Source organism: Felis catus, chromosome B1, assembly GCF_018350175.1.
Source record: "Felis catus isolate Fca126 chromosome B1, F.catus_Fca126_mat1.0, whole genome shotgun sequence".
Lineage (NCBI taxonomy): Eukaryota > Metazoa > Chordata > Mammalia > Carnivora > Felidae > Felis > Felis catus.
Window position 1 is genome coordinate 147,991,217 of NC_058371.1, and position 12,079 is coordinate 148,003,295.

Below are 12,079 nucleotides of genomic sequence, written 5' to 3' on the forward strand. Positions count from 1 at the left end.
AGGCGCCCCTGTTCTCAGTTTTTAAGAGTCTCTTATGCTTTGGCTGTCTCCCACTCTAACCTCTTTTTTTTTTTTTTTCTTTCCTCTCCTCCAAGGGTTTCTGTTAAGTTTCTCAGGATCCACATAAGAGTGAAAACATATGGTATCTGTCTTTCTCTGTATGGCTTATTTCACTTAGCATCACTCTCTCCAGTTCCATCCACATTGTGGATGGAACGACCTTTGTTTTTTAATGCAGTGGCACTGTGTAATATTTTATTTCTACTTGCTAAAATAATTGTTAAAAGTTCACTTCCTTGATACTATCCTAATACTTTTCATAGTGAGCAAATCAGATGAAGAGTTAAGAAAAAGACAAAGAGTTAGGCTGTTTGAGACCCTTAAGAGAAAGGACACGAGGGAAATGAGAGGATTTATGTGAAACATAGCTGCCCTCCACTAGCTCACAAGTGGAAACAAGTCCTACTCAAGTACACTAAAGACCCTGAGAAATGCTATGACTCGTACTTCGTTCCTTTGTGATGCCGATCCAGTAAAGATGAAACATAATCTTTGAAGTGATCATGTGAGTTTGAGGACTAACCAGGGGAAGAGTCGGAGGACAGCTTGATTATTACCCTGCTTTCTTCTAAAATGGACTAAATGGGTTTGGTTTTAATACGTGCTCTCTGCTTGACTTGTTCATGCCCCCTTTGAAATAACTTGCTGGAGTATTACTATTACAAGTCAGTGTCTGGTCAGTGCCATTGCCCATATGTATCGAAAGGTCCCTCTTTCCACCCAAAATACATTTATATCTTAGTATTTTATTAACAAACACCTGTGGCTTTCGTCCAGGGGCTTTTTAAGTTTAGCATTTTCCTCTTGAATTCTGTGCTTCCCATCCTGCCAAAAGAAAACAGCCCAGTATATTAATTATTCAGAATGCTAAGCAGTGATGATGCCGCAGACATTTTCTTCTGTATTGACTTAGCTTAGGCATAACACTAAGCAGCTTTATTATTATATGGAAGGAATTTACCTTCCAGAATATTTCCTCATTCTTTGCTCTAATTACTTTCTTAACAAATTATTCTGATAGGGTTTGCAACAAATGATTTTCAGAGTAGGTATTCTCCTTAACTCTTGCAATTCAAATAAAATTCAGAATATATCCTATTTACTTGCAAAGTGAGCTCAAGGTATCAGTTACTGCTTAGGGTATGTTAGTTACTTCTATCTCTATATATCTTCACCTCCCACTCCCCACTGAGCTCTGGATAACTGGTAAAACCAAGCATGGCCATATATAGCAGATTATAACCCTGTGGACACTCAGTCAAGCAGCTGCCACAACACCGTAACAACTTGCATAGCCTAGACACTTGAGTTTTGTATTTTGAAGGACCAATGTAAAGTTCCAAACATCCACTCTACCAAAGTGTGTAAGCCCTGCCTAGGCAGTTTTCAGTGACAAATTCTTTCTGTGGACACTGCTGTCTGCCTTGAGCTGCTGTCCATCAGCCTCCAAAAATAGAATGCACATTCTTAGACCACTCAAGTGTCAAGGAAAGGAGGTTAATGCAACATTTACACTCCTGGAACCCCTACCGCAGGACAATTCCAGATTGAGAAACTTAAGGCCTCACTGGAAAAGCAGGGTAAAAAAGGCCAAGAATTTAAGTAAATCTCTATAAGCCCTTCTAAGTAGATTTTATGTTTGCTAAACTAAAATAATGAAGTTGGCATGCTACAAAAGGAGTGGTATTTTGTACACTTTAAATTGCAGTGATTACTACTACATAATAAATTTCTATTTACCATTATTTTCTGCTCTCCAGCAAATTAGCATCTCTTTCTCTAGCAATTTTAAATTAAGAAGCTTATAAATTTGTCCTGCTTTGTTATATATGATGTAAACAAAGAAGATAATTTTTTCCCTGTGTTTGTCTTTGACAGAAAATGTATTTCATACGTTTCTGATTTTATTATTTAACGACATTGGCTCCCGTTTCATGGATCCCAGAGATGGACTTTTCCATTTTAGCTTCCTAACCACTACAGGAGCTGGGAGTCTCACTCCTAAGACTGTCCTGTAGATATGTCTACTCTTGCTCTTTAATCACTCTATGTTCCCTCTTCTAATTTCCCAAGAAAAGTAAAACTGGAATCCTCATGATTCTGAAAACGGTATACAGAAGCAAATCCATATTTAAGACAATTCTGTTAAATGGAAAATCAGGGTGGGGAAAGATTACTATAACATATTATTGAAGATGTTAGCCAGTAGAATCCCAAGGAACACCAGTTTTTGTTAAGATACCAAAACAATCTTAAAGCGAAAGGGATTAAGAGGGTCACTGGAAATCATGGTTATTAATCTTCTTTTCCAAATGAAATCAAGTCAGAGAGAGTGTCCAGAGACAGACTGAGAATCAAGGCCTTATGTTTACCCCAGGTCTTGTCTGCCATCTACATACTCAAGGCCACAGCAATTAAGCTCATGTTCCAGGAGAGAAAACTGTCCAGCACATCGAAGTAGCCTCTAAAAATTAAGTAAATGAATAAGGGAATAACAAATATTACCGTTTTGGGTTCTGGCTTCTGAAAGCCCTTTCCTGGGATGTTCCTGTTGTTTTGTAACCTTCTTTCTCTTTCCTGTTTTAGCTCTAACTCAAGCTGGTGCCTGGGACAGATGGGAGAGGAAAAGGATGAAAATTTGGGTTTCTGCACTCATAATTTCTAAAGAACACCCAACCCTTTTCCTAAAGCTCAGCAATTACATTTTAATACTTGATTAATAAAAGGATACCAGATATATGTGGGCAATCAGGTTTTAAGGTGTTAAAATATAATACAGTAAAACCAGTAACACTAAAATACAGACACTTTTAAAATCTTTCTTGGGTAATTAAGAATGTACTTTAAGATCTCCTAGTACCCAAGGGTCACCACTCTCTGAATATCAGTATTAACTCTTTTTTTTTAAGAGTCTTACAATATTTCTTTAACATTTATTTATTTTTGAGAGACAGAGAGAAACAGAGCACCAGTGGCAGAGGCGCAGAGAGAGAGAGAGGGAGACACAGAATCTGAAGCAGGCTCCAGGCTCTGACCTGTCAGCACAGAGCCCAATGCGGGGCTCGAACCCATGAACCGTGAGATCATGACCTGAGCTGAAGTCGGCCACTTAACCGACTGAGCCACCCAGGCGCTCCTAATATTAACTGTTAATAAAGAGTTGTGGTCAACTGAATGGCAATTAGGATTTGCTATAATGAAAGACAGTATTTACCAATTTTCAACAAGAAACAATATGAAAGCACTAACACTGTAGTCCCATTTCGTTTTAATTAGCTGGTCTCTCTTTACAGTTATGTGTTCAATGCCCAGTTACATCATCAGCCACTAATGTCCTTAGTAGCCATGTGCTTTTATATCTAACAACAAAGTTCTCTTTGTTTGAAGTCAGTGGCTTCTGCAGAGAATTGAGTCTCAATGACAGATAATATGGAAGAGTTGTTAAGGACTTGGGAGTCAAGAGAGAGACAGGCTTTGAGAATGCTGCCACTGACTAGCTGCACTGTGTCAATCTGGACAAACTGAACCCATCTAAGCTTTAATTTCATCTGAAAATGGGGGGTAATATAGTCAACTACTAATAGGGTTGATGGGAAGATGTTAGGACAGAAAGCCTGTGAAGCACTTTGTGAAGTTTCTGCACACAGTAAAAATTTAGGAAATACCATTATTAGTGTTAGGTTGGCTATTAATTCTCTTACTCCTTTCTATTTATTGGGGACCTTGAATTCTAATTTCCTAATTCTTTGGTTACAAAGCATGTTGACAAGATTTGGAAATGTTGATACAGGTGAAGCTTTCTGAATCTAATTCCAGAGAAAGGACATTACAAAGACAGAACAGAGGGGGCTGGATCCTGGGACCTCCTAATCTTGCGGCTAGCCTTAGAATTACCCACGACCACCCTGTCAGCTCCTGCTGCCCTCTCTTCACCGCTGCCTGGTGAGCTCCTCCACTTCCAGCTGCAGACTGTTTATCTTGTCTCCGAAGTCCTGCTTGAACAGCCGGTTGTCCAACTCAGCAGACTGGCGGTCTCGCTCAGCCTGGCGCAATCTGGATGTGAGCCACATGAACTTGTGATAAAAAACAAAAGCCATGGTGGGGAGGAAGACCAAGTTTACAACACAAAATAAAGCAACCCAAGGAAGAAGGCATGGAGAGACGTTGCGGGGTGGGGTGGGGTGGGGGGGACAAAAAGCTTTGCAGGACACAGGGGAAGAAATTATATGGAGGAAAAAAGATGGAGAAGAAACCAATTCCAACGAAAAGTAAGATGAAGGTGAACCAGGCAGAGGAAAAGTTGATTTTCCAATTTTTTTTTTATTCTAGTACTACAGTTTACAGCCATTAGATGATAAACAATAAAACATCACTTTTTAGAAAATCCATATCCAAAGCCAACCTCAAGTACACAGTAATTAAAGTCAAATCCACCTTTTGTTTGTGTTTATTTCCTAATAGGTTTGGTACTTCATATTTCTGCTTTACACACATAACTGGAACTTGCAAATGGGCAACTACCTTATTATATGTGGAATTAGAACATGTTCCTGGTCCTTTCCCTAAACCACAAATTATATTAAATCACGGACATTACACATTAACCCTTACCAAGGCTTTTCGGCTGTTTCTATAAGGAAAAGCCTTTGCCAGAGTTTGGCCATCTCTTTCCTTTTCCATTCCCACCAGGTTGTGTGTGACTAAGTGGACAAACAACTCAGCACCGGGCCTATGTAAGATTCCTGATCGTATTCTCTGGAGAATTCTAATGAATGTTTTCTTCTATATATCCCATAACTTTGCACCTATAAAGAAGCATGTTCTAAAAGGTGAAACCTCTGGGGCTCTATATAATAGAATTTGAAAGCATGCTATCTGTAGTCTTTAAAATGTTTTATTTTAGTGTTTGAGCACTCCTCCCAAATGCTCATAGAAAAGGCAATTCATCACCACAAAAGGTTGATGAAGATAAGAACAGGTGCAAAATTATAAGAACTAAAATAAGTTCAAGAGCACAGGATATTCCATGAGGTTAGTCATATGCTCTTTGACTTGACTTTGGTTCAAGTCTGTAAGGACCTATAGAAGCACAAGTGAAATCTATCTTACTCTCTTAATTCTGGTTTTTCCAAGAAGAAGGTAAAGAGTTTCAAAAGCTGGAAGCAAAGGGGGGTTATCTTTGTTCCCACCTAAGCAGCTGAAATGCTGCAAATCATACCAAAATGAGAAAAAAACATTTTTTTGTCAAGACTTTTTGAAGGAATGAAGGCTTATGTACAGCCTGTTCCCCCATATCAAAAGTCATTAAAAAAAAAAATCCAAGTATTTATAGGATTATTTACAATGCAAAACCTAGAAAGGGGTAGATCTGGGGTCACTTAGAAAAAGAAGCCCTGCTAATTAATCACTCTTGTGGTTATCTACTGGGAATGTTTGTTTTTAGACTAGATAATAATAAAGAGTTTATTATGTATCTATTTCCTACCTTGAGATGGTTTTCTAATAAAATTAGATAGTTAGTTTCCTAGAGACTAGCAAATCCCCATCTGAACAGAAAGTAATAGAAGCTCTTAAGTCAATGTTTCCAGCAAGGAATGACAGGTGGGGAACCATCACTCATGTCTATACCTTGTTGTCTTTGCTTCAAAAGGAAAAGCAAGATAGATTTGAAAATTGTGTAGTGTTTTTTTTTGTGTGTTTTTTTTTGTTTTGTTTTTTTTAATAGACGAGTTTTTCATTAAAATTGTTCTCTCTGAGCTACCTAAATAGGAAGTGGCACTGCAGGAAAATGGCAGAGGTAGAAGATGACAAATATTAGGAGGGTTTTCCAAGCTTCCACATTATTACGTTATCATAAGTTACCTAATCACTACCTTTATCTCTATGTACTTTAAAGAAATGTAATGATGCGGGTTTCCCACCCCCTCCCCCCCCAAAGTCACTAAGGCAAAAAAGTTGCAAGCAATCTTGGTTACTGAGAATAGAACTGTAGTGAGATGCTAAGTACTTATCCGTGGCTTGGGGAGTAAACCTACACAACAGAAGTGGAAAGGGGCCAGGGCCTAGGAGACACAGAGCTATTTTAGGAGAGTGCTAGTCCATACGCTGTCACCTCCTATTCACTACGTCGCAGTGGCCGAGCAGGCTTGCTGGTACACACAATGCACCTAGAATCTGATATGGTCAGGGACTGCTTGTAAAGGCATCAATAAAATCTGCACACTGGGTTTTAATTAATTCCCTAGGCTTTTCTTGTGTGTGTGTTTTTTAAATGGTGTGTTTATCGGTCAACTCAAAAGTAATTTCTCAAAGTTTATTTGGCAATTAATTGAGAACTTATACTAAGGTTTCTAACTCTGGGGAGAAAATAAAGAAAAAAACCCACAGCCTATATATCAAACTGGTTTTTTTTTTTCCTTTCTTTTTTTTTTAAAGTCCCAACAAATTCAAAGTCAATTTTTGGTGACATTTTATGTAGAATCAGAGCCTAAATGTAGTAACTTCCAGATTTCTTTCTTTACAATTAAGTTGTACGTCAGACTTGCGAGGTGACCACTTGCAAAGTGCCTAATGATGTTTGGGGATCAGTTTATTCGCTGCACTATTTAAGGTCTTTGCCTGTTTCACCAAATCCTTTTCACTAAATTAGTAAGATAAAAATAAAAATGGAGTGAAAGGGGAATGAGAAAATGAATAAACGGGAAAGACAAAAATAACAAGAGAAAAAGTCAGCTTAATATATGAAGAAGGAAGTCATTGTTTTAGTTCTGTCTACTTTAAGTGCCACGTCAAAAAACTATCAAAAAATAATTTGCACATTTCAAAAATACAACTTATGAACACCAAAATTAATCTGTTAAATCATAAACATGTAAGTGCTCATGAGCAAGCACTTACAGAATGTCCTAGTTAGACCTGATACTCTTTTATTAAAAACCAGTCAAACCAGAAGTTTCAAACTTATTTGCTCATTTGCAATTAACTTGTGAGTTACCATTAATATGCAGTGCCATTTAGGACCACCCCCTGGTCAAGCATCATCTGAATAAAAGAAGTAACCCATTCATCCTTTCATTCACGCACCAGCTAAGTGAACATCTCGTATGTTTCATGGCACTGAGGCAGATCCAACGAGGGAACTTAAAAAATTCATTAACTAACCCTGAGAACTCACACTCTCATCAGAAGGTACACACACACACACACACACACACACACACACGCACACACACACACATGGCTGTAACGTGAGGCAGAAAGTGAGAAGTAAGCATTATGGGCAGGTATGGATATAAGGCTCTGGGAATTCCAACAAGGGCAAATGGGTAGATTACTGTTATCAGAGAAGTATCAGAGGAAGCTTTGGAGAGGTGGCATTTGAGTCTGAATGTAAAAAATGTATGTCAAGAACAAGGGAGTGGGAAGAGGAAGGGCATTTCTAGTTGGTGGGTCCACTAGGGAAGGAATGGATGGGGAAAGTGGAAGCATGTGCAGGGACCAGCAACTGTGTAGTTTTGCTCAAGTAAAAGAAGGGTGACCAGTGGGTGTTAAAGGTGGCATCACGGGCTGGCAACACAGAATGACCGTGGGTGCCACAATTCCTTCACAAGAGGACGTGTTTCGGGCAGACTTAATTGTAGGTACCAGTTGAAACAGCCAGTCAGAAGACGAAAACCCAAGACTGGTCTCCAGAGGGGACAGAGCTGGAGACAGACAAATTTAAGATAGCGGGCAGGGGTGACAGTGGGCACACAGAACTGCTCAGAAGAAAGGAGAGACAAGAGGGAGATGGTGGGGAGGAGAGAAAGGAGCTAAAGCATTAGAAGGGCCCTCAGTACCCCTGACATCACTAGCACCAACACATTCCGAGACTTCAATGATGAAGAAGAAAATAACAACTGTAAACATATTTAAAAGTGCTTTCATCCTCACAGGTTATCCCTCCTCCAACATGACACTGAAATGGGATGATGGAAGAGGGTTACTGTTCTGCTGTTCAAAGCAGTCACAAGAGGCTGATATGTTTCTTAAAAATGTTTTCAGTGACATCTTAGAGAAACACAAAATTTAACTGGCTTTCTACCAGCATGCCTGGTGTTAAGTTGGGAGAATCTCATACACTTTGTTTGCCAAATGCAGAGCACACTTCTCTTACTTCCAGCACTAAAAGCCCCAAGTGTTTCACTAAAGAAACAGCACTTTTACCTTTGTTCGAGTTGTTTGATGGTAGCAGCCATCTGATTAGTCTTCTCTTCCAAGCGACTGTTTAATTCACTTTTCTGTTTCACTCCTAAGTCTGAACTCTGTTACGGAAAAGAAGTATGAGTGATGTACATATAACATAAAGTCCTGAAATAAATCACACAGGCCTCTTGAACATTACGAGTAAGTGGGAGATAGAGAAATAGAAATGCTCATATATTTGTATACCAGTTAATTTCCTGATGGAGAAGAAACAAAAAGCAATGTTTAAAATTAATATTGCTGTAAGCATCTTTGCCACAAAAATGAACATCAGAAGGTTCATCAATGTATCACATTTCAGTATAAAAGCTAATGGAATACAGAACTCAGTTGGCAGGTTAGGCTGGAGAGTAGAAATTATCTTATGGATGTAACAGACCCCCTTTCCCATTACAATCTGAAAAGTGACCATGGCTTTCCAGAACAGCAACACGGGACCCTGCAATGGTCTGATTCCTCAAGTGGTTTATTGGCAGCTAGCCTCAAAATGAGATGCGACTCTGGGAAGCCCAAGGATCTTGGAGAGCCAGTGAGCCTATTCCTCTTATTCCCCCTACCTGCAGCTTAAAGGCAAGTTCATGCTTGAGAGCCCTGAGATCATCCAGCTGCTGTCGCAGAGACACCAGGGCGTCCTGCTTCTCACAGACATCCTTCTCTAGCATCTTCATAGCCAATTCCATCTCCTGTCGCATGCTGATCTGGATCTCCAGTTCTTTTTCAACATCCTGCCCCCAAAGGTAAATAAACTGCTTATTCTCTTTCATCAACTAAGTTCAAACTCTGTAATTCCAAAGGAAAAGGTGTGAACTCTCAGGTCTGAATATTTTGGCAAAATAGCTACAAGTTATCATTCAATGCAGAGACATTAACAACAATAATTAGGATCATCACAAAAATATTTACTCAATAATTTACAAATCTGAAAAACTTGGTAGGTCAAGATACTGCTATTTAATCTGTGTAAAATATGCACATACTTGAGACACTCCGTGATAGTAAGAGAAGGGATGTCATGTCCTATTATGGAAATGTATATAGCCATAAAATGAAATAGATGCAGTTCTCTTCAATGTGGATGTTACTGACATATTTAAGAGCTCAAGAAACCCAAAAGATACTTTAGGTCCCCAGCATAAACATCTCAATAACGGGGAATGATCGATATGGCTAACTGAATTTTTATATTCACTTAACATGAAACCCATTTTTGTTTCAACCATTATTAGTGCAACATTATTTGGATGATCAAAGATACAAAGACCTGAGGTTCTTCTGCATCCATGCTGTGCCTGGGGCATATCTAGGACCTACTTGCTTGGTTTCTTTTCTTTTTTAACAAACATGTATCTTATTGTGACATAAGGGATGTGGAAAATTTTGTGTAAGATTTTGATTTTGATGTGCCATCTGAGGTACTTCTCTGTGCATGGGTAGCATGATTAAATGAGACTGCTTCTTAAAATGCTGACATATATTATTTCTAGAATCTTCCTCATAGAAAGTGTTTTGAGATCTAATCGATAAACACATAGAAGGAAAATGATAGTCATTTCAAGGATACTAAGATTATATTGCTGTTTTCTCAGAACTCCTGAAATTCTATTCTTACACTGTTAGTTGGTGATAATTTTTAGTACAAAGCAGGGCACCTTTATTTGCAGGCTTTTCCCTATTTTCAGAAACACTATTGGTGGGGGGAGATCCTTTTGTCTGTCATATTATCAAAATTGCAGGAGTTAATATATCAATACCATTGATATATTAATATTAATATACTAATATTAATATACTAATACTTATTAGTATAATAAGGGGTGTCTTAATATACTAATACTTATATAAAATCTATTACAAGAGTATTATTCATTATTATACATTTATGCACACACACACACACCAAGGAGACAAATCAGAATCTTCACAGGGGCTTGGATCATAAAGTTTAAAAAGGTAGGTCCCATATACCTAATGTTCTTGTAACAGAAACTATAAAACTACAAAAGCTGTCTCAGAAAATGGACTGAGAAAGCATTATAGGAAATATGGGTTCAAAAAGAGTGAGGAACGGGGCTCTGGGGGGCTCAGTTGGTTAAGTGTCTGACTTCAGCTCAGGTCACGATCTCACAGTTTGTGAGTTCGAGCTCCGCGTTGGGCTCTGTGCTGATGGCTCAGAGCCTGGAGCCTGCTTCAGATTCTGTGTCTCCCTCTTTCTCTCTGCCCCTCCCCCACCCATGCTCTGTGTCTGTCTGTCTGTCTCTCTCTCTCTCAAAAATAAACATTAAAAAAAAAAGTGAGAAACATATACCTGAAACTAATGTAACATTGTGTGTGACCTACACTCAAATAAAAAAATTAAAAAAAAGAAGTCATAGAAACAACTAATTAAAGTATCATTACAAGAGTCACAGAAGAGCTCTGTATGAACAATATTCTCATTAGCAAATATTATGATATGAAAAAATCCACGCTAAGACTTAGCTAAGAGGGTTTTCTAGATTTCGTTTTAACTGAGTCAGATAATTAAAAATTTCCTACCATTTTAAAATATTTTTTCATTTAATTTTTTAAAAGTTTATTTATTTTTGAGAGAGAGAGAGAGAGATAGATAGAGGGAGAGAGAAAGAGAGAGACGTGAGTAGGGGAGGGGCAGAGAGAGAGGGAGACACAGAATCCGAAGTAGGCTCCAGGCTCTGAGCTGTCAGCACAGAACCCAAGGCGGGGCTCAAATCCACAAACCCCAAGATCATGACCTGAGCCGGGGCTAGATGCTTAACTGACTGAGCCATCCAGGTGCCCCCAAAATTTCCTATGGTTTTCTAATATGCACTGTATTAATCAATTAGCAGCTAGCCCTTCCTATGGAAGAAGGTAATATCCTTGGTTAAGAGTGTTTTATACAACTAATGCCCAGTGAAGGTAAAAATCAACCATATGAAAACTTGCCTTTATGTAGAACCATATTCACAATAAACATACTCAAAATTAAAAAAAGAAAAAAGAAGAGTGAGAAACAGTTTTTTAGGATCTACAAAAATCTGTTAGGTCACTATTAATGTTCCTGACCCTGGTCTGTAAGATCAAACCTCTCTAAGTGGGCCTTTATGTTTAATGGGTTTCTGAACTACTAGAACGTAAGTGAAGTTTACCAGTCGCAACTGTGTCTCCTCCTTTAAATGCTTTCTGGCTTCACTCAGTGCTTGCCCATCTGAAGTTCTGTCCTGCTTAGGACCCTTGAAGAGATACATGAAATAGTAAATATATTTAAGGATTAAAAAAAAAAAAAACACCCTGTACAGCGTTAGCTGACACTAGTACTGCTGTTTAGTAAGGAAAAATGATTATATGTGGTTAAACGGGTGTAACAATGAATGAAGACAACAAAGAGATTGAAGAAGCTTAGTAAATAAAAAATTCTGTTCTGAGAAATCACATTTGTTTTCACAAAGTCCACACACTAAAGCCAAACCCATTACTCACAGCAAACGACTTCATCCCCACTCAGAGCCTAGTTGCTTCCTTTTTAGAAATAATTTTAATAACTATGGATATTTGGATTCTTAGGTCACAGAAGGTTAGAAGTATGAAGATAAAAGGGAGTGGGGAGACACTAATACTTTCAGGGAGAAGCAACAGATGCCAGTAACATCATAATAGCAGAGAAAAAGCACCCAGAGCAACCTGGAAACATTTAAGTATAGGTGCTAGAAGCTCTATCAGTTCCAACAGCCCCTACGGTAGCATCACTGTAATTTAGTACAGAATTGCCACTGTTGGT

General features: G+C 38.5%; 1 protein-coding gene across 9 annotated transcripts in view; it reads right to left on the reverse strand.

The window, feature by feature from the left end:
- The window catches only part of RUFY3 (RUN and FYVE domain containing 3), an 81,400-nt gene that overhangs the window by 6,174 nt on the left and 63,147 nt on the right, over positions 1-12,079 (reverse strand). For 6 of the 9 annotated variants that reach the window (XM_045056248.1, XM_045056247.1, XM_011281722.3 and 3 more), the window contains 6 exons: positions 11,451-11,534; positions 8,862-9,029; positions 8,266-8,363; positions 3,994-4,113; positions 2,566-2,665; positions 821-885 (listed from right to left, as the gene is read on the reverse strand). In XM_045056248.1, coding sequence (XP_044912183.1) covers positions 821-885; positions 2,566-2,665; positions 3,994-4,113; positions 8,266-8,363; positions 8,862-9,029; positions 11,451-11,534 — 635 coding nt within the window. Of the gene's footprint in view, positions 1-820; positions 886-2,565; positions 2,666-3,993; positions 4,114-4,360; positions 6,701-8,265; positions 8,364-8,861; positions 9,030-11,450; positions 11,535-12,079 lie in introns of those variants that run through there. The other 3 variants (XM_045056250.1, XM_011281723.4, XM_003985299.6) reach the window with 1 other exon arrangement.